The 23,525-nt window shown below is 39.7% G+C and overlaps 2 protein-coding genes and 1 pseudogene across 12 annotated transcripts in view; 1 reads left to right on the forward strand and 2 right to left on the reverse strand.

Moving 5' to 3' along the window:
* Nucleotides 1-11,326, reverse strand: part of ARFIP1 (ADP ribosylation factor interacting protein 1) — a 196,797-nt gene extending 185,471 nt beyond the window's left edge. For 2 of the 11 annotated variants that reach the window (XM_023733522.1, XM_023733527.1), the window contains exon 1: nucleotides 11,045-11,322. The gene's annotated coding sequence lies outside the window, so the exon portion shown is untranslated. Of the gene's footprint in view, nucleotides 1-7,410; nucleotides 7,497-11,015 lie in introns of those variants that run through there. The other 9 variants (XM_023733526.1, XM_023733525.1, XM_004378818.3 and 6 more) reach the window with 8 other exon arrangements.
* LOC101344872 (S-formylglutathione hydrolase pseudogene) lies at nucleotides 7,547-9,907 on the reverse strand (annotated as a pseudogene).
* Nucleotides 11,327-11,518: 192 nt separating the features above from the next.
* Nucleotides 11,519-23,215, forward strand: TIGD4 (tigger transposable element derived 4). Its single transcript, XM_004378819.1, has 2 exons — nucleotides 11,519-11,781; nucleotides 21,020-23,215. The coding sequence occupies exon 2, from the start codon at nucleotides 21,569-21,571 to the stop codon at nucleotides 23,105-23,107; it is 1,539 nt and encodes a 512-aa protein (XP_004378876.1). The 5' UTR covers nucleotides 11,519-11,781; nucleotides 21,020-21,568; the 3' UTR covers nucleotides 23,108-23,215.
* Nucleotides 23,216-23,525: the final 310 nt, after the last annotated feature.

Genomic DNA, 23,525 nt, shown 5'->3' on the forward strand with positions numbered 1-23,525 from the left:
ACAGCACAATTAGAAGAGCGTAGTCAATGTCACTTAAATGTGTATGTAAAAAAAAAAATTTTTGAAATGGCGTATCTTTGGCTATGTGCATTTTCACAAAAAAAAAAAAAAAAAAGTTGAGAATTTAGAGGGTTAAAATGTTGTGGGGTTGTTAACCAATGTCATAAAACAGCATGTGTGGTACTGTTATATGAGAAACTATCTGTTCTGTAAGCCTTCACCTGAAGTACAATAAAATATTTAAAAAAAAAAAAAAAAAAAGCTAAAAATAGAAATACCTTATGATCCAGCAATCCTACTCCTAGGTATATATCCTAGAGATATAAGAGCAGTGACATGAATAGATATATGCACAGTATGTTCACTGCAGCATTATTCACAATAGCAAAACGACGGAAACAACCTAATGCCCACCAACAAATGACTAAACAAATTGTGTCACATACATACAATGGAATACTACACAACTATAAAGAATAATGAGGGTCCACAAAATATCCTATAACATGGATGAATCTAGAGGACACTATGCTAAGTAAAATAAGTCAATCAAAAAAAGACAAACATTGTATGGTCACACAATTATAAAAAGTCAAGAATAGATATACACACAGAAAGCAAAGTTCTTTGATGGTTACCAGGGATGGGAGGGAGAATGAGGGAGAATCACTTTCTAGACAGTAGACACTTGTTACTTTTGGTGATGGGAAAGGCAATACCAAATATGACTGGAGTCAGTACAACTGGACCAAGGTAAATAAAAACACTAAGAACAACACAAGATAAAGGGACAATTTTGGTAAATACTATAACATATACAATTTTGTAACAACAGTAAAACAACCAAAAAATACGTGTGCAGTTGCAGAGGTAGATATGGATGCATACATGTGTACAGGAAGACATTTGTGAGTAAGTACACATGCATGTATAGGTGTATCTGTAGGCATAAGTATATACATGTTTGTGTATGCTGCATATATATCCACATATGTAACAAACCACATGGGGGTACAGTTACAGAGGCTTCCTAGACATATCCAAACAACTGTGGGATTGGTTTACTGGGTCAAGAGGCTTGGGACCACAGTCTCAGGGCACAACTTAGTCAACTGGCATAACAGAGTTCACAAAGATGATATTCTACATCCTAGTCTGGTGAGTAGCATCTGGGGTCTTAAAAGCTTGCAAGCAGTCATCTAAGATACAACTATTGGTCTCTATTCATATAGAGCAAAAGATAATGAAGAAAATCAAAGGCTCAAGGAAGAAACTAGCCCACATGAACCACAAACTCTTCTAACCTGAGACCAGAAGAAGTAGATGGTGCCCGGCTACCACTACCAACCATTCTGAGCAAGGACACAATAGAAAGTCTTGGATAGAATGAGTGAAATATGTAGAACAAAACTCAAATTCCTTAAAAAAAAAAAGGCCAGACCTACTAGACTGAAGGAGACTAGAGGAACCCCTGAGACTAGCACCCTAAGATACCATTTGAACTTGGAATTGAAGCTATTTCTGCAGGTCACCTTTAAGCCAAATAATAGATTGGCTTACAAAATAAACAATATCACCATGAATAATGTGCTGCCTTTAAACAATTAACTATATGAGACCAAATGGTCAATTTTTACCCAAAAGCAAAGATGAGAAGATAAGAAGGGGAAGAGAATCTAGATCAATGGAAACACAACAAACAGAATGGAAATAATGAGAATGATGAAACATTGTAAAAACTGTAACCAATGGTACTGAATAATTTTAAAAATTGTTAAAGAATGAAGAAAACCAAAGATACAAGGGAAAGATTAGTCCAAAGGACTAGTGGACCACAAGTACCATAGCCTCCACCAGAATAAGTCCAGCACAACTACATGGCGCCGGGCTACCACCACCAACTGCTCTGACAAGGATCACAATAGAGGGCCCCGGACAGAGCTGGCGAAAAATGCAGGAAAAATTCTAACTCAAAAAAAAAAAAAAAAAGACCAGACTTACTGGTCTAACAAGAGACTGGAGAAACCCCGACAGTATTGCCCTCAGACACCCTTTGATCTCAGTACAGAAATCACTCCTGAGGTTCACCCTTCAGCCAAAGATTAGACAGCCTCATAAAACAAAACAAGACTAAATGGGCACACCAGCCCAGGGGCAAGGATGAAAAGGCCGGAGGGGACAGGAAAGCTGACAATGTGGAATCCAAGGTCGAGAAGGGGAAGAGTGTTGACATGCTGTGAGATTGGTAACCAATGTCACAAAACAGTATGTGTATTAATTATTGAATGAGAAACTAGTTTGCTTTGTAAACCTTCATCTAAAGTACATTAAAAAATATTAAAAAAGTAAAAATTGTTAAAGGGGAGCCTAATTAGCTGTGTAAACTTTCACCTAAAACACAATAAAATATTATTTTAAAAAATTTAAGTACCTTAGGTGAGATTATTCTAAAGATACTGCCATATTTTCACAAAACTTGAACAATTTCCAGTTTTACGACCGCTTTCAGATTCGAAGATATTCTAAGAATTCTATTAGGTGGCAAGTCTTTCTCTCTTGAGAAAAGATACGATTTTTTCCAAATAACCAAAGTCATTCAGAGTCGATAAAACCAGGCAAGAACTTTTGACTGTTATATGTCTTAATCTGAATTATAAGTAGTTCCAGAAGTGAATTTCAAAGCGGATTACCTACTTTGAAGAACAGTGTTCACTTAAATAAGTAAGTTTGTTAAGGAAAAGGCTAAGTACCTCATAAAGAAATCTTATATTCTTTTTTCAGGAATCAACTGCTAACAGGGCTAAGCAACACCTGCCTATGTTCATCCTAAGACAAAAGCTGAGAAGAAATGGAAGGAAGGAGAATGACAAAACGGGGAAAGAAAGAAATGAAAAGGGGTAAAGGAATTAACGCCTTCCTCTATCCCCAATTTTTCACTCTAAAATTTATTTATACCTGTAGACTTTTAGAAGGCCAAGTTTATTATTTATAACCCTTACTTTTCCATTTCCATTCCTCATATAATAAGTTAAAAAAAAAAAAAAAAAACCAAACCCGCTGCCGTTGAGTCGATTCCAACTCATAGTTACCTTGTAGGACAGAAGAGAACTGCCCCATAGGATTTCCAAGGAGAGGCTGGTAGATTTGAAACTGCCGACTTTTTGGTTAGCAGCTGAGCTCTTAACCACTGCGCCACCCGGGCTCCCATATAATAAGCAGACACATACAAACACAGAGAAAGAGTCAAACAGACAGAAAGACACATATCCATCCCCATGGCAAAACACTATCAAATACCACTCCATAGGCCTTCTCCAACTTCATTCCTTGTTAACATACTTTTCAGTATGATACTCAAACCAGCTATTCATTACTAAAAGAGAAGACTTCCTTTTCTTAACATTTTATAGAAAATCAGGTGAGCATCATTCAAAAAAGGATGCAATGGAGTATGGTAGAAGCAGTCTAGAATAGTAGTTAAGAGCTCATAGCCTGGAGTCAGAAAACTTAGGTTTAAGTTCTGGCTCCACCTACGTATTTCTGGGCATCTGACTTCAGCTTCAGTTAATCATTTAGTTTTAGTTGTCTTCATCTATAAAACTGGGGGCTTTAGCCACCTTATATCGTTGCTGTGAGGATTAAACGAGATATGTAAAGCACTTAGCATAAGGCCTGGCACATGGTAAGTAAACAAATGTTAACTGCTGTTATGGAGTCACATATAACCATCTTTTGAATTTATTACTGTAGAAGGAGACTCGTTTAGTATAACGTATTTTTTTTTAAGTCTTCATAAAATAATTTTATTTAAACTCTTCACTCGAATGTTCAAAATCTGTGACATCTAGAGCCACTTCTTGAAGCATCACAACCATGTCCACTTCTAAAATAAAACATTATTTGAATCTATGGATAATATGGTCACTGAAAGTTTTATCACCCCAAGTAAGTATCTGTTGTATAACATTAGGACTTTTTTCTTCTTTATGCAGGAGTATATTAATGATCACCACAGCATAATTATTTAATGCATTTTAACATAAATGTTATTGAAGCTTAACACATATGGAAAAGTCATAAATCTTACAGGTACGATCTGCTGAATTTTCAAAGAGAACATACTCATGTAACCAGCACCCAGGTGAAGACAGAGCATCACCAGTAACCCAGAATCCCTCTCATGCCCTCCTCCAATCACCACTACCCCAGAGACCCTTCAATTACTTCTCTCTTGGGCCAGTCCTGCTTGCTATGGATAACACCACCCTGACTTTTAATGCCATGGATGAGTTTTGCTTGGTTTGGAACCTTATATAAAATAGTACAAAATGATTCAGAGCATATACTTTTAGTATCTGGATTCTTCCACTCAGTATTGTTTGAAGATTTATCCATGTTGCTATCTGGTTGTAATTATGTTCATTCTCATTAATGTAGAATATTCTACTGTATAAATTTATTTACCCATTCTACTGTAGATGGCCATTGGGTTGTTTTTAGATTTTGGCTATTATGAATAACACTGCTATGAACATTCTCATAAAGGCTTTTTGAACATCTGCACTTGCTTCTGTTGGGTATACCTTAGAGTGAAATTGTTGGGTGGGGGTTCAGCCTTAGCAAACACTGCCTGTTTACCCTCCCGTCAGCAGTATGATAGTTCAGGTTACCATGCAGCCTTGCCAACACTTGGTATTGTCTGCTGATTTAGTTCTAGTCATTCAGGTGGGTGTGCAGTGGCCTTTCATGGTAGTTTTTATTTGCATTTCCCTAAACTTGTGAGGTTAGGCACATTTTCATGCGTTTACTGGGTTATTTATACACCCTATTTTGTGAAACGTCCATTCAAGTTTTTTGCCCATTTTTCTGTTGACTTGTCTTAATTTGTACTTCATATATCCCAGATACAACCTCTTTGTCAGATGTATGCACTGCAAATATCTCTACTCACTTGTAGCTTGCCTTTTTACTGTTAGTGCTGGCTTTACTATATTATGCTGTGTTTCTTAAAGTGATTTTTTACTTTTTTTTTTTTTTAAACGTCCGACATAACGGAGGTAATCTGTCAAATTTCTTTGCCTCCTTTTATAACCAATTCTATCAAGTGACTTCTAGGAGCATTCAAAACTAGCACTGGGGTCAGTTTTAGGTTGTTGTTCCATATAAAGTTGTTAAGATGGTTCCTTACAATATGAGACTTTGAGGGATTTTTTTTGGGGGTGGGGGGAGGAGGAACTCATCTTACATTCAGGCACGTGGAAGAATCACTCTCGCCTGACCAACATTTGCAGCACATGAAAAAGCAAGCTCAGGTTCATGGGCTTCCTATCTACCTTTAGTGGTGACTTCTGTGTTGTACTGAAGGCCTCTGTCTTTATTACAATCATTATTGGCTATGTGTTTTGTATGTCAGCAATTAATCATTAAATGTTTATTTTACATTTACAATGGAGGAAGGCAAAGCAACTATTTTCTTACACTTGTGATGGCTTTTTGATGTAGTAACTTGGTAAACCAGAGTCCTGTTATTCAAACACTAATCTAGGTGTCACTAGGAAGAGATTATGCAGATGTGATTATCCTGGATAATCTGGGTAGGCATCATTTAATCAGTCAAAAACCAAAACCTAGTTGCCATCAAGTCGATTCTGACTCCTGGCAACCCTATGCATGTCAGACTAGAACTGTGCTCCATAAGGTTTTCAATGGTTATGATCTCTTGGAAGTAGACTGCCAGGCCTTTCTTCCAAGGTGCCTCTGGGTGGACTCAAACCTCCAATCTCTTGGTTAGTAGTCAAGTGCTTAAACATTTGTGCCACCCAGGGACTCCTTATGTAATCAGTTAGGTCTTAAAAGCAGGGCTGAGGCTTCCCTAAGAGAAAAAAATTCTGCTTGTGGACAAGAGCTTTGGCCCATGCCCATGGAGTTCCATCCAGTTTGTGATCTTTTCCTTCTGACTGTGTGGCGACAACAGCTTCAGCCTGTACCTGTGGTTTCCAGCCTGCCTGCCCACCCTATAAATTCTGAACTTGCTTAGCCAGTCCCCACAATTGCATAAGCCAAATACATCTCTCTGTATTTCTTCTACCAGTTCTGTTTCTCTGACTGAAACCTGAGTGATACAATCTTAGGCAACACAAGTATCTTTCTTTACAAAGGTATTATCAACAACATGCAAAATATTCATGAATTAAATGATCCTTATTAGCATGCACAAAACTAGACTAGAAACATTTTGTGTGGGATGCTGTCTATGTAGGTTATTACAGGGCTCAATTCTTGATTCTCATATTAAAATACAGCCATTTTTTACCATTAATTTTTGTATTTTTTAGTACTATCTATAGGAGCCCTGGTGGTGCAGTGGTTAAGTGCTCAGCTGCTAACAGAAAGGTTGGCAGTTTGAACCCACCAGCCACTCTGCAGGAGAAAGATGCAGCAGTCTGCTCTCGTAAAGATTACAGCCTTGGAAGCCTATGGAGAAGTTCTACTCTGTCACATGGGGTCATTAGGCGTCGGAACTGACTTGACAGCAGTGAGTCTAATCTTTACAAAAGCAGTTCAAACTGCCACCCTTTTGGTTAGCAGCCAAGCCCTTAACTGTCTGTGCTACCTGGGCTCCTTTTCAGAGGCTTAACACACCCAAAACTAAGGTTTACAGATCTACTTGGCTCAATGGATAAGAAAGATCAACAGCCTGGGCTGAAGAAATCTGGCTTCTAATCTTAGCTGTTCCACAAATTAGATGTGTGATAATGGAGAATTCTCTTAACTTTTCTGAGCCCAATTCTTTATTAAATAGCTAACAAACAGTTACTAAATCCCTGTTAGAGGCCATACACTTTGCTAGACACCAGAGCTCTAACAATGAACCAGGCCAAGACAGTCCCTGCCCTCAGAGGCTTAATGTCTAAACAGGTAAGGGGCTTGGGCTAAACTACTGTTAAGTCCTCTGGTCCAGCATTACTATGGGACTACACTCATTTTCTATGACCTGAGGTCAATGTAACAAGGATTTCCAAATGTCCTAAAAAAAGCTGTAAAGTATTAAAGATTTCCCACGTGAACCCTGATAAATAATATCTTAAATCAAAAGATTTTATGTAAGGCAGTCTCTGGGTTATGAACGAGATCTAAGCTTGTCTTTAAGTCAAATTTGTAGGTAAGTCTGAACACGTACATACGATTCTTATTTAGCATCAGTTAGTCAAATGTTTGTCTTAGTATACCGTATATATTTTGCCTTTCTATACATATAAAACACTTAACTACTTCTAAGCTGAGCAATGTTTTCACCAGCATCACAAAGTAATGTGTGCGTTTGTTATTACGAACCATTGCATTAAACTCAAATTTTAACATAATAGGCTTTATGGTTGTACGAGCTGTCTGTAAGTCAGATGTTCTAACCTGGTAACCCGAGGACTGCCTGTATTTATTCCGGTGATTCAGTTACAGCATGAAGCCCTCTCAGCATTATGAAGTCCAGTGTTTTGAGATCTTTTTTTCTGCAAGTCAGTTTATTAAAACTTTTATAATTCTGAAGAGACTGTAGTAGCTGAAGTTTTTCACGCATTCAGGTATTTTGCATGATGTCTGATGTGATCAGCAATAAAGGTTGCAATGAAGTAGTAGCTATGATCATAACCCTCCTGCAATCTAAAAACAACAGGGATTTTCTTTTCTGTACAGGCAGCTATGAGGTTATCAGGAAGTAACTGTCCATCTGAAAGGAATTCACCATCTTTTCCTTGATCAATCAGTATGTCCAGCTGAGAACCTGGATAGGACTTCACAAGATGGGTAGCATCATAAGCCTTCCATTCACTTTGATCCGATCCCAGATATCCACTAAAGGCTTTTCTGCCCCAGTTACAGAGCACTGGGTTGCAAACTGGAGCAAATGCTGAAAACTGATTTGTATTTTCCAGGATTCTTCAAAGCACAAATCAGCGCTCCATGACCTCCCATGGAATGACCGAAAATAGACATTCTTCGGGGGTCCACTGGAAAACTGGCATTTATGAGTTGAGGAAGCTCTTGTGTTACATAAGAGTACATTCTGTAGTTGGTTTTCCAAGGCTCTTCAGTGGCATCCACATAAAACCCAGCTCCAGTGCCAAAGTCCCAGCTGTCATCTTCTCCTTTAATGTTGCAGCCACGAGGGCTGGTATCAGGAGCAACGACGACAAGGCCATGTTCGAGGCTGCTTGATGATAACCAGATTTTGATATAAAATTTTGTTCTGTGCAAGTTAAGCCAGACAGCCAATGGAGTGTGGGGCATTTTGCAGTTTCTGCCTTTGGGGGTAAATAGATAGCAAATTTCATTTTGCACTTTAGTTCAACACTGTTATGTTCAAACACTTTCTGCAAGCCCCCAAAGCATTTGTTGCTGGAAATCTGTTTCAATGCCATTCTTTACCTCGGGTGGCAGCAGGGACAGAAGAAACGGCCGGAAGGCAGTATAAGGTATTTTTTATAAGGTGATATTGGTTGCTCCCCAAGTGAGGATGCTAGACAGAGGGAAAATTATTTCATTTTTGTAGGCAGAAAGAACTGGTTACTGTACACAGATTATGATGAGGTGTATAGGTCTCTCCAAGTTCTAACATTCTATGAAAAACAAGAGTCAAACATTGAGAATTTCAGACTCTCAATCAACACTTCATAACCAAATCAGTAAATTCAAACATGCACTCCAAACTTTAATTTGGAAGGATATTAAGTTATTCACAAGATGGAAACAATCATTAAAATACTGAATACAAAATGGAGGGAAAGGGGATGTCAAGATAAGCTGCAACATACCATTGGCTTAGGGACCAGCCACTGAAACACCCTATTTGTCCTTCCTAGCAAAGCTGAAGCCCAAGACATATGCCTCAAGTGCAAAGTACAAAAATGAAAGCAAAGTACAAAGAGAATTTAAACTTTTTACTCTGAACCACACCTAGTATGCTGATGATATGCAGTATGTATAAAATAACCACAAACACCTCAATTTATAAACTTACTGAATCTCCAGATCACTGGCCACAAACAAATCTGTAAAAAAATCCATTGATTCTGACTCTTAACCACTCTATAGGACACAACAGAACTGCCCCACAGGGTTTCCAAGGAGCTGCTTATGGATTCGAACTGCTGACCTTTTGGTTAGCAGCCAAGCTCTTAACCACCCTAACAAGAAACCTCAAAACCACAAATCAGGAATTAAATAAGGAGGCCGTCTTACTTCCTTCTCTAGGTCTAGGAAGGAACTTAGACACTACTTAGAGGTAGTTACAGATTGCACTATATAGCTAGAATCCCTGCATTCTACTCTCCTAGGTCCCAAAACAAGTCATTTACAGTTTGGAAAAACAACAGCTTCACAAAAAAATCTTTTCACAAGCCTCAACTAACTTCACTGTCTAAGGAGTAAATGGTTTTTAACCATTAACTATTAACCATTAACCTATAACCCCTTTGAGAATTTTATTAAAAGAATGAACCTTATGGGGGTGAGGGAGGGATGTACTCAAACAAAACTTTGCATATAATTTCAGAGGTGGGAATGAGAAAGAACCGAAAAACACTGACCCCTAGACCACGGACGCCAAATCAAGACAGAGGTTTAAGGCAAACCATTAATCCAAGGAAAACTAAATTAGCAACTTGAAAAGGATGCAAAGTAACTGACGCAGAGATTTTAATCCAGAAAATAAAGTAAGATTAGAAATATATTCTATTTCCTCAGATAATGAGAGTCAGACTTGATAGGTGGGCTTGGGGAGAAGGTGTTGGTCACGCTGAGCAAGGGAAACAACACAGGACAAATTGAAGAAAAGTAGAATTAGAACAGTACTATGGTCTGCAGTAGGCACTCTGAGACAGCAGCAATGAAAGGAGCCCCGGTGGCACAGTAGTTAATGCCCTTGGGTGCTAACCGAAAGGTCGGCGGTTCGAACCGGCAGCTCCGGGAGAAAGATGTGGCAGTCCGCTTCTGTAAAGATTACAGCTTAGAAAACCCTACAGGCCAGTTCTACTCTGTCGCTGTGAGTCGGAATCGACTTGACCGCAGAGGGTTTTAACACAGGGCTGATTTAACTTAACCAACTCTGGCCCACATTTCTATGTCAATGAAGCTAATTAAATCGCAACGTGAACATACCCTTGCAGGTGAAAGCACAGGTTTATGAGAAGTTCTGCAAATTTTCCATTTTTCCTTGTAAAAAAGAACCGAGTTGCAGATTTTATATACTTTCATCTCGTAGAAAACGAGGGGGGATTTAGAAATCCTAAAAGAGGATCCTATAGGATTTGCAGGAACTGTAAACTACGAACTTTTTGGGATCAAAGGGCTCAAGCGGGAGATAAGAAAAAACGAAGGAAGTAATAAAAACAAAATAAAAGGAAAGCGCATCTAGAAGCTGTTTTTTAAAAACAAAACAAACAAACAAAAAAAACCCTCTTTCCTTTTCCTAGACACGTAAACGGTAGTAACTTCGCGAAGCGGAACGGACGAGACACACAGCACAACTCCCTCCCAAACTCCAGCAATCCTTGGACGTCTTCACAAGTACAGTCAGACTTTGGACATTTCACAGGCAACGCTCCTCCCTTCACCACTGCCAGATGAACCTCTCGGAGGGACTATCGCTGCGGGAGATAGGAAGTGGGGGATGCAGGGAGAGAGGGAAAGACAAAAAGGATGGGCACCAAACCCGAAGGTGGCCCACTCCAAGACTTAGTCAATAAAGACCTGAATCCTGCAACCCCTTTTTCTATCCTATGCACGCATACCCGAGAGAGTGTCGCCCTGGAAGGGCCGGTCCTTCCTTCACCGGGCTGTTTCCGGGGCAGAAACTAAAGGAATATTTGGTCAGATACGGCACAGACTAAGGACAGAAGTGCCCTGTGAAAGTCTGAAACGGCGAGCCCCTGAGGCAACGTGTCTGCCTCCGCCAACCACCTACGACCATCCTCGTCCTCACTCTTTCCTGGCTGGCTTCCCGCCTGCTCCGCCCTCACCTGTCTGCCTGGATCCCGGCAACTCTCACCTCCGAGGATTATCCCTGCCGTTGCTCTCTGGAATCGCTTCAACCTTGCCAAGAAGTAAGCAGAAACGCGATCCGGGCCTATTCCTTCTTCCCCTCCCCCAACGCACCTCGGATCCTCGGGGGCGGGGAGCAAACTGCAGCTGTCACAGTCTCACACTGACCAACCGCCGAGGACACTCGGACCGGCGAACTCTCAACCCTGTCTCTAGAACCAGCACTCAGAGCAGCGGAGCCGGAAGTGAGGAGACCGGAAGTAGCGTTGTCCTCGGCCGTGGACGGCCTCTCTCTCCCTGAAGCTGGCCAGACCCGGCCACGTCTCGATGGTGCTAGCGGCACCTCCCACGAGGCCCCCTTTCGCCTCTATCCGGGAGGCTGGCCCCGCCCCCCCGCTGCGGCCCTAGCAACCACATCCGGGGCTCTGCGGGTGCCGTTGCCCGGGTAATTTTCTGGCTGCTCCCGAATTGTAGATGGCTTTGAGTGCGGGTCTTGATGGATGCACCTGCCAGAGCTAGAAGCTAGCAGAAGGGTGCGCCGGCCTCGTCTTGAATGGTCGGAGGTCTCTAGGAGTCCTCAGGACGCCTTCTCTCTCACTTACACACCCCTGGCCTCACGTATTAGGCGTCCCCCCAAAAGACGGTGAGCCGGTGCGGGAGGGTGAAGGTGGACGTAGCTCACGCCCACGCAGACCTCAGGGGAGCCAAAGCTGCTTTTCTCAGCTAACGGAGAGCACGAAGAAGGTTATTCCAGCCCCGCTGGGGGGAGGGGAGTAGGGAATGTGGGATAGGGGAGCAGACGGGATTCGGGCGCCCTACCCTAGCTTCTCCAGCGCCTGGAGAGCCCCCCTCCGCCTACGTCACACACGCGCACCCCCATCAAGAAGACCAGACCCGCCAGCGTGGCATCCCGGAGCTCTTTTTACTTGCTCTGCGTTTTTCTGCTCTTTTGCTCTCTCACTGACAGTGGTTCTTTGATACTTTTCATTCCTGCTCCTTAAGTATCCTTCATTTTTACTAATCACCGAGTTCTGCTTTCCTTGCGGGTCCCATTACTTCTTAAACGTAAATCACTGTCCTGTCTACAAAAGCCACTGACCAATCCCTTCTCTCAGAACCTTCTGTAGTTTCCTAAGTCGAGGTCCCAACTTGTATTTCGGTTACTCTTCCCATTCCCAGTACCGAATGGAAGGAAAGTATGGCTCAGCAGTGGTGCTAGACATACCTGAAGCTCATTTACATACAGAACATCCTTTTGGTCCATCCACTTACATCTGCCTTCAAATTGCCTTTTGTGACTGCTCTTTGGCAGTCTTGGATGTTCATTTTTACTCCTATTTCACTTGTAGAAATGCGAAGGGTAACTTAGTGCACGTCGTGGGATTTACCCTCTTTAGACAGCAGTTCTCACCTGCCTTTCTTTACTTGACACATTAGCTCACAAGACATTTTTAATGACTAAATACCCAAAGACAGAACTCTGCCTCTCCACATTTCCAGGGAATTCAACTTCAATACAGTTAGTTAAAAGTATATCCCTATACAGATATCTTTCCCCATACCCGTGAAGAGCAAATATCTATGACATCATAAAACGTTTCAAAAGTAAATTCTAAGATCTGCCGAGATCTACAGGATACCTCGTCTTAAAAAAGGAGTACTGAAACCCCAAAACATAAATCTGTGTGTAAAGGGCCCTTATCTTAAATGGCTCTGTCCTTAAAACACCAAATATATATGCTAACTCACTCAAACTGTAACTTCAGCTTTACAGTTTACTGTTGATTTTTCTGTTCAAAGCTGTTGTACTGGTGTTGGATAAGTCTTCTTAATTTTAGGTAAAATCCCAATCTAGAATAATTACTGCTCTTATTATATAGGAACAGAACAGAACTTAGTAGCAGAGTATAAGTGTTATTCTTAGGGTTTTGGAAGGGTGAGTTGTAAGAGGTGACTAGAAAGAGGTGACACAGTGTTCAGTGGTACTTGAATGATGTGAACAATGAGTACTTAATTATTTGAGCTGGCTGGTGCCTTAAGGATTCCTGTTAGCTGTCCTGGGTTTCAGGAAGCTTCGCTTCACTTAAGTTTCTCTATTAAGCCTGTTAGACCCATAAGTGTTTCTTACAGTATTAGAAAGGTAGACAGTTGCTTTAGTTATTCATCCCTAGCTGAATGGTTTCCTTGGCAGCTGTAACTGCTTATAATTTTGATAGAGGATTCTGATGGACTTGGAACCACCTGGAACTTATGCTAACTTCTGCTTGGTGAAAATGCTGCTAATCCTGTTAGGTCCTCTTTCAGTCCAAATGCTACTGTGGTACAGTGCATGATTAGTCTTCATACATATTATTAGACTGTGCAAGGCTATACACGGGATTAATCTTCTCATGATTTCTACCTTCCCAAGGGAAATTAGAATGCAGGCTAGTTATAAGAAAATCCTGACAACTACTTCAGATGGTGATGGTGGAAAATAATGAAGGGAAGCAGCCACGAAGTTCTTTGGATTTGGGGAAAATTTTTCACATTAACTGAAAGACCTGATTTTAAACCTAGCCCTACTTAGGAGGACACTTTGTTTTCTTTTCCATTTTCTTTCTTAAACCTTCTCTACCCCTGCTCCTTTGCCCTAGAGCTTGGGGAATTCTGCCTGCTCATTCTGTTTAGGAAGAATGAAAGAATACTCCTTCCCTCGTGGTTGGCATTTATGTCTAGGGAAGTGAGAAGAAAGGGCATAGCCACCTGCCATATACCGTTGTGGCACTGGGGATTATCTATTCATTTCCCTTTGTGTAGATATGGGCTATTTATTCAGCTTTCAAACAATCAGGTACTGTTTATTCACTCAGCTGGTAGCTGTTTTGTTATTGATCAAGAAGGAAAGGAAGCAACAGGTTAAAGGATATTGTTTTTACTCCTTTTTGAATGGATTAAATGTCCATGTGGCTTTAGGTATTGAACATTATGTCTGCTTATAAATAATGTTTTCTGAAGTAAAAGGAAAAGGTACTACTACTTTCATATCTTTTCGGAGGGGATTCTGGTGATGCCTCAAAAATTTCATCACTCTTTATCAGCAGTTCCCTTTTCATGGAGAGATATTTAGGTTACTAATTGCACAGTGTAATCCTCTGCAAACAAATCTTTTATTAGAGGACACCGATTAATGCAACATTTGAAGAGGTCCATGAAAAGTTAGGGTACAAAATGAATGTGTAAGGACTTCTTACATTTAAATATATATATATATATATAGTAGTTGCATGGACAGCTTCATTCAGTTATGTAAAGACTGTACTCGCATAAAAAAACCTTGAAGCCCTGGTGGTGCAGTGGTTAAGAGCTATTGCTGCTAACCAAAGGTCAGCAGTTCAAATCCACCAGCCACTCCTTGGAAACCTTATGGGGCAATTCTATCCTGTCCTGTAAGGTCGCTGTAAGTCGGAATCGACTCGATGGCAACAAGTTTGGTTTGTTTGTTTTAATATTTGCATACGTGATGAGCTTTGTCATTAAACTCTGATTTATCACTTATTTCTAAATGCAGTAGAATTATCTTATGCATTGATTATGGTAACTGGGGAAAGTTTCTCATGTAACATTGTTACTCTTCCACTCAAAAACCTTGAATGGCATTTGTGGCCTACTGAATGAAATCCAGTTCCTTATCCTGGCATTCAGAGTTCACCAAGGTCTTGCCACAGTCTCCTTTCTGGTGTGTAGTGGTCTAAATAAGCGCTCTTCCTCTCTCTATATATATGTATATGTGTGTGTATGAAGCTTAAATTACACAGAACTGCTTAATATGCTTCGGACTGACCTGTAATTTCCCGCCTCCATGTTTTTGCTGTCTATTCCTATCAGCTAAAATGTTGCCTATTTCTCCTTATCTATAAATAGCTACCCACCCTTTAGGGTTGAGCTAAGATGCTACTTCCTTCATGAACTCATTGTTTATCCTCCCTGTGAGAATTAATTTTTGCCTCTTCTTTGATCCCACAGCACTTGATTTGAGCCTACATTTTAGTCTGCCTTATAGGACAGTGTATGCATGTCTGTTTCCCATGACAAATAAGATTCGGAGGGTGGGGGGAGGTGCTGAACTTTGGACTTATTCATAGCACCAGGAAACTGGCTAACTGTGCTTAAGTTATAGAAATATATTGTCTACTGCACACTAGGCAAATTCCAGAATACCAGCAACTGCTGAGACTTACGGCAATAGTACAGGGCAGGATTAAGTAGACACAGTTATTTCTGTTTGTGGAAGATAATGAGTGAATGCTTTCTTAAGTTGGGAGAGTGGTTGATTCTCTGCAGGGGGCTGTTAACTACTGATAAAAGGAGGATAACTTATCACCCCCCCTAGATATTCTGAATGAGAAGTGATATTTTTATAGTCTTTGATATGATATTCTGAATAATTTTTAAAACCTGGTACAAAAGTAGAACATGAGAATTGTAGAAGTTGTTTTAACTACAGAGACAGAGGAGAAAATTAAACTTATCCATAATTCCATTACCTAGAGGGAACACTCAACATTTGGTCAATGTATTTTTTTCAATGCATAGATATATATTTCATTTACTGATTTAACAAGTTGTTATTGAGAACTTACTGCTTTCTGGGCAGTAAGTACTGTGAGGATCCCTGGTGGTGCAGTGGTTAAGAGCTTGGCTACTAGCCAAAAGGTCAGCAATTCGAATCCACCAGCCACTCCTTGGAAACTCTATGGGGCAGTTCTACTCTGTCCTGTAGGGTTGCCGTCAAGTCCATTCCAACTCATAGCAACCTTATAGGACAGAGCAGAACTGCCCCATAGGGTTTCCAAGGAGCACTTAGTGGATTCAAACTGCTGACCTCTTGGTTAGCAGCCACAGCTCTTAACTACTGCACCAACAGGGTTTCCTGGAAGCATTGTGGGAATAGCCGGGAACAGTACAGACATGACCTCTGCCCTCTTGGAGCTGACAATATATGTTGTATTTGTTGGCATCATTTTGCTTTTTGCTTTTTTCATTTAATATATCATGGAATTTTCCTCATATTGTTAAATATTCTCCTTCAACGGCTCAGTAGTATTTTAGAATATAGAGATCCCTTAATTTATTTAGCCAGTTCTTTTTTTGTTACACATTTAGGATTTAGGTTACTTCAGGTTTTGTCTATGATAAACAACAATGCAAGGTCTTGTGTGGTAGGCTGAGTTCTAAAATTACCTCCAGTGACCATCACCTTGTTATAAGTCCCTCTCCTGCAAATATGTGGAATATCACTTCCATGGGTATCTTACATGCCAAATGGATTTTGCAGATATAATTAAGGTCACTGATTAGTTGACTTTGAGTTAAACAAAAGGGAGATTATCTGGTGAGCCCAGCCTAATCACATGAGTCGTTTAAGAGGAGACAGTTCTCTCCCACTGGTGGCAGCAGAGGAAGTCAGAGAGATTCGAAGCATGAAAGAGAAGGTTCTCCATTGCTGAAGGGAAGGGATTCACACGGCAAGGACCAGAGGGTGGCCTCTAGGAGCTGGGAGTGGTCCCCAGGTGACATCCAGCAAGTAAACCTGGACCTTGGTCCTGCAACAGCAAGGAACTGAATTCTGCAGACAACCTGAATGAGCTTGGAAGCAGATTCTTCCCCAGAGCCTCCAGATAAGAGCCCAGCCCAGTCTTGATTTTGGCCTTGTGAGACCCTAAGCAGAGGAACCAGTAGGGCCTTTCTGGACTTCTAACCTACAGCACTGTGAGATAATAAATGAGCGTTGTTTTAAGCTGAAGTACAGCCAGACTGCTCCTTAGAAGCAAGGATGATGAGACCACGTCTCATGCACTTTGGCCATGTTATCAGGAGGGACCAGTCCCTGGAGAAGGACACTATGCTTGGTAAGGTAGAGGGTCAGCAAAAAAGAGGAAGACCCTCGACAGGATGGATTGACAACAGTGGCTGCAACAATGGACTCAAACATAGCAACGATTGTAAGGATGGCACAGGACCCAGTAGTGTTTCATTCTTTCGTACAAAGGGTCATTATGAGTCAGAGCTAACTCAACAGCACTTAGCAACAAGTGTGTAGTAATTTGTTAATGCAGCAATACAGAATTAATACACTTGTAAGCTAAACTATTTTTACATCAACAATTATACTTTCAGGATAAAATCTTAGATATGGTCTTGCTGGATAAAAAGTTATACATATTTTTAAGGTTTTTGTAACATATTGCTAATTTGCCCCATCTAGAAGCTTTGTACCAATTTGTGTGCCACCTAACAATCTATGTTACTGCCCTCTGACAAACACTAGATTCTGTATTCTATCCCCCCACCACCACCTTTTTTGGTCATTCTGAAAAAAAAAAAATCTTCCTTTTTGAAAGAAGATTTACATTTCTCTTATTACTAGTGGGGTTGACCATTGTTTTCTTTTTGGGGGTTCAAATGGTAAGTCTTTTGGTGAATTGTCTATTCTTCTTCTTTGGCTGGTTTTACTGTTAACCTAAGAGAAGATATGCCCTGACATGTAGTACAGCCTTTCTCTTCTGTAATATTTTCAAGGGATAGAATGATTAATAAGCTTAATTGAGAGAATAAATACTTCTGAAAATTACTAGCTGCTGCCATTACTCCCGAGGTGGCGGGGCCGGGGGGAATCCCCGACATTACCCTGTGGAGTATGGAGAATATTAGCTTCCTTGATTACGCAGTATTGGTGCCTTATTTTTTTCTAAAGAAAAATTCTAACTTGTCTGGTGTTGCATTAGAAATGTGATAATTTCAGGAATAAAGATATATTGGATCTTTTCACAGAAAATTGTAGCTTTACTTAGTGTTTTAGAAAGGAATATATATTGTTATCGTTCAGGGGGAAAAAACTTTATCTCCCTGTCTTGGTCATCTAGTGCTGCTGTAACAAATACCACAGGTGGATGGCTTTAACAGAGAAATTTATTCTCTCACAGTCTAGTAGGCTACAAGTCCAAATTCAGGGCATCAGCTCCAGAGGAAGGCTTCTTCCCTCCATTGGCTCAGGAGGAAGCCCCCCGCCATCAATCCTCCCTTGGTCTAGGAGCGTCTCAGTGCAAGGAACCTCAGGTCCAAAGAATGCGCTCTGCTCCCAGTGCTTCTCTCTGTCTCTCTGTTTGCTTCTCTCTCCTATATCTCAAAAGAGATTGGCTTAAGACACTATCTAATCTTGTAGATTTCATCAATATAACTACACTAATCCATCTTATTACATCATAGTGATAGGATTTACAATACATAGGGAAATCACATCAGATGACAAAACAGTAGACAATCATACAATACTGGGAATCATGACCTAGCCAAGTTGACAGATATTTTGGGGGGACACAATTCAATCCATGACACTCCCTAAGTAAAGATATAACTATTTTTAATTTGATCAAAATAATCAGTAATCTTTGATTATGAATATTATATTGCTTTAATTGGGATGAGGCAAGGGAGGAAATTCAAGTTACTTTTTCTGTAATTCTTGTCATTTGAGATGATAGAATTTATTTCTGACAAAATTCGATAGAAGAAAGGAGGGAAAAAGGAAAGAAGAAGTTGAGTAGATTCCCTTTTCCCTTTGGAGAATACTTTTGGTTGGTTTGTCTTTTTTTGAAAAAGTGATTCTTGTTACCTTTTAATTTCTGAAGGTTGGTCTCTTCCTAGTAAGAACAAGATTGTAGATTTTTTTATTTTGAAAAAAGTCCAGATTTATAGGAAATTGCAAGAAAAAAATGTACAAGGAGTTCCCTTGTATGAGCAAGATTTTTTTTTTTTTGTCATTGAATTGCTAAATCTTACTTAGAAAGGTCAACTCTCCCTAACAGTGTGTGTGGCTGCTGTTTGTGTTCACAGAATCCATAATGGTCTATTCTTCAGTAAAAACCTGATTTTGCTTTCTTTTTCTTTTTCATATCTTTTTGGTTGTTGTTGGTAAGGTTTGGAATGGCATTGAAAGTGCGGACTCAGCTTATTGCTGGGACATAAAATGTGTAACTGTGGTCAGAGGAGGCCCTGCCAGTGTGACTCAAGGACATGGTAATATAGTGAAAAGAATCGTAGACTTGACATTAGAAAGCCTGAATTCTAGACTGCACTCTGCCACATCATAACTGTGTGACCACTGAAATCCAGTTTTACCTACCTCTGGGTTTGTTTGGAATACTAGTAGTAAAGGAATTTGCACACTAAAGCCGTGGGCTATCATTATTATTATTAAGGTCTTTTCTGCAACAAGAGCAACAAAAAATCTCTTACTGGTATTAATTCCTATGATAAAAATTACTCCTTTGAGTTCAGCAAAAAAGGCAGAGGAATTTTGTCCAAACCCCCCACCCCTTACAAATCTGTGTCATCTGGAAATGTGGGGGGAAAGAGAGAAGAACTAGAGGAATGGAGTGCCTATGCTACTTTGCTAGTAACAGCAGCTCATCAAGTTAGCCTGTTATCTTGCCCATCTGGGGCCCTGTGACTGTTCCATAGGACTATTTTGCTTAAGAAGAGCCCTCTTTTCAGTGTATATTTAAAATGGAATTCTTGCCTCTATTGCAAATGGGATTTATTAATAAAACCTCTGAATTGTAAAGTCACACAGCTGAAGTAGAGAAAAGATAATAACAATGAGATCATCACCATACAACTGTGAGCGCTTTAGTGAAGTGTTGAATCCTATGCTGAGGCTGTGGTAGTTCAGTAGTAGAATTCTCATGTGTAGCCACCACCTGCCTATCAGTGGAGGCTTGCGTGTTGCTATGATGCTGAACAGGTTTCAGTGGCGCTTCCAGACTAAGATGGACTAGGAAGAAAGCCTGGTGATCTGCTTCTGAAAATCAGCCAATGAAAACCCTGTGGTTTACAATGGTCCAATCCGCAACTGATGATGAGGATGGTGCAGGACCAGGCAGCATTTTATTCAGTAATGTATGGGGTCCTCCCTGAGTCAGGGCAACTTGCTGGCACATAACAGTAACGAATACTGTACCAGATGCTTTATACTCATGTCATTGAATCTCACTGAATGTGAAACAACTCTATGAGGCAGGTGATACCCCATTTTATAGATAAGGAAACTGAGGCTTCAAATGGTTAAGTGAACTGCCCAGAGTCACATAAGTACTAAATGGTAGAATCACTTCTCAATTCAGGTCTGTCTAGTGCCAAAGCCTTTATTTTACTTTGTGGTAGAGACTTTATTTTACAGATGAGAAAGTAGAGGTCCTGAGAGGTTAGGAACCATGGTTATTCTCCTTCTCACTCTTAAAGTCTAGGTCTTTTTCTGTATTATATTCTCATTATAATTTGTCTGTTTTGTACATTGTATCAATCGTTTCTGGCCTTTGTGCATGTGGCTAATGTGTCAAATGATAACAAAAGTTACTGAGTTTTTCAAGCATTTTGGTAAAATGAGATCTAGAGTTTTCTAATGGAATTATCAATCACTTGATTTGATTTTTTTAGTGAAGTGTTTTCTACCAGACTTCTATAAGGAGGCACTGTCTCCCATGTGCTATTAAAAGTTGGACCTTGTGACTACTGACTATGTTTTTCTTTTAGAGAAGCCGGGGAGGGGGGGGGGGCAGTCTGTGACTTCATGTAAAAAATAGCCACCAAGGATCTATCCAGCATCATTTTTAGTTCTTTAATTTTGGTAAGCCCACATTTTCAAAGCAGATTAACTTTGTCTGATTTATCTCAGAAGTATATATTACAAAGCATTCAAAAGCAAGTGAGAATTTAAATGCACAGAGCAGAGCTAGAGAGGTTTTTACAGAGAGGCTGTTCAGGAAGGTAAGCATTTCTTCTAGAAGCTTCGGTACTGTATTTTTAGAAACATGTTTCCATTCATTTTACTATTATTAAGAGCAGAACTAATTGGTATAAATGTTATTTTTGATAATTCATTTGACATAACTTCTCTAAAATTGCCACTTTTTAAAATTTTTTTTTTTTTAACATTTTCAAGAGGCAGAGAAGATACATCCTGAAATCCTAGGAGAATTCTACCATTTTCTTCCCCTCCTTGAAGAGACTTGGAAATTAATGGGTAACATTTTGCATGAAAATTACTGAAAACTTTTTTCTTATCTCTGAGCCCTTCTGTGGAGAGTTAATAGGAGGTTGACTGTGTACATGGATAAAATGGATCATCTTAAAGGATTGAAGTTCCAAAAATATATCAGCAGGACTGGACAGGCTTGACATAATGAGATTTCTATTTTAGCCTGACTTGTGGAACTTTGAATAGACTAAACTGAGCTACACAAGGTCTGGGAAGGAAGTTTCTCTTCCAAAATGTTCTAGCTGCATGTAATATTTTTCTTATTCAAATCTTTTGAAAAAGTGTATTTAGTCATCAATTTCCTAAAGAATAAAACTTTTAGACACTTAACAACTTTTAATATATGAAGTGGGATAGAAAGCAGCAATCTGACTCATACTGGAAAACAAATTTAATTAAAGAGCCAGACATCAAGAAGTAAGAGGAGAAATCTCTACCTAAGCACCGATTGAGATGGCAGAAGCTCCCGCAGATGCCTCAACTGTGCCCGTAATAACAAAGAAAAAGAAAAGTCTGTCCATTGAGGAAAAGGTCGACATCATAAATGCAGTGGAAAGTGGCAAGAAAAAAGCAGAGATTGCAGCTGAGTATGGAATAAAGAAAAATTCATTGTCTTCTATTATGAAAAATAAAGACAAAGTTCTAGAAGCTTTTGAATCTCTGAGATTTGATCCAAAGAGAAAAAGACTGAGAACTGCCTTTTACACTGATCTGGAAGAAGCATTAATGAGGTGGTATCGAATTGCACAATGTCTAAATGTACCAGTTAATGGTCCAATGTTGCGTCTAAAAGCTAATGATTTTGCCCAGAAACTGGGACATAATGATTTTAAGTGCAGCAATGGTTGGCTGGATCGCTTTAAATCCAGGTATGGTTTAGTATTCAGAGCTCAACCTGTAGAAGCTACAGCTACACCTGTAGACCCTTCAACTGTCTGGTGTCAAAATGTACTTCCTTATTATTTAAATGATTATCATCCTGAAAATATTTTTAATATAAGAGAGACTGGGTTGTTTTATCGAATGTTACCTACGAATACGTTTGCATTTAAAGGAGAAACATGCTCAGTTGGAAAATTATGCAAAGACAGAATAACTCTGGGGGTTGGGGCAAACATGGATGGCTCAGAGAAACTTCCTTTGCTTATCATTGGGAAAAACAGAAATCCACATTGTTTCAAAAGCATAAAATCATTGCCTGTGTATTACGAAGCTAACAGAAAGGCATGGATGACCTCAGAAGTGTTTGAACAATGGATGCGGAAACTTGATGAAAAATTTCAAGCTCAACAAAGAAAAGTGGTGATTTTTGTTGATTCTTTTCCTGCACATCCAGAGGTAAAGAACCTAAAATCCATTGAGTTAGCATTCTTTCCATCATGTTTATCTTCCAGATTTATAGCTATGAAACAAGGTGTTATTAAAAGCCTTAAGATCAAATATCGACATTGTCTTATCAAGAAATTTTTAAGCTCTGTTGAAGACAGCAAAGAATTTATGTTTTCCCTATTAGATGCAGTTGATACATTGCATCTCTGTTGGAGGACTGTAACCCCAGAGACTATTATTAAGAGCTATGAAGAGGCAGGATTCAAATCCCATAAGGGAGAAGGTGACACATCAAGTGCAGAGACAGACAGCACTATTGATTTGCTTGCCCATGCTCTGGCAGCAGGGGTGGAATTTCCTGAAGGTTTATCTGTAGAAGACTATGCTGCCCTGGATGATGATTTGGAGACATGTGAAGCTGCATCAAGTGATGATTCAGTATGCATAAAACAAAGTAAATCAGATGAAACCGGATTTTATACTTCTGACGAAGAGGATGACAGTGGATGTCCAGAAACTGAACTCCCACTGCCTTCAAAAAATGAGGCATTAACTGCTTTAGATACCCTTAAAAAATTCCTTAGGAGTCAAGATATGAATGATATGCTTCATAATTCTTTAGCAGACCTGGAGAATTTTATTAACTCTTTATCATCTAAATAATTATTTTGTGTACACATCTCAAGAGTACTAGGTTTTCCTGATGTATTTATTATATAAGGTATGTAAAGGGAAAATACCACTTAAACATAAGAAATGAAAAACTTCTAATCTTTGGTTTCATTGCAAAAGTCTTTGATCCGAATAACAAAGCTCCCTAGGTAGATTACATTAAATAATGATTAAATGAAAAATATTAATTTCTGTTTAGCTAACTTCTGGGGAGTAAAAAAATGTATTTCAGAGGCCTTGCTTGTACTTGAAACATATGGCATATATGTCAAAAATAAAAGGAACTCCCCAAATATCTGATTCATACAGATTGAATTGGTGATTGTTATTTTCTATTGTTTTCTTAAGTTCAGATCATGTTCTAAAATATTTTAGTTTATCTACCTAGGCTAAGAAACAAAACATCTGT

Source organism: Trichechus manatus, unplaced genomic scaffold (assembly GCF_000243295.1).
Source record: "Trichechus manatus latirostris isolate Lorelei unplaced genomic scaffold, TriManLat1.0 scaffold00059, whole genome shotgun sequence".
Taxonomy (NCBI): domain Eukaryota; kingdom Metazoa; phylum Chordata; class Mammalia; order Sirenia; family Trichechidae; genus Trichechus; species Trichechus manatus.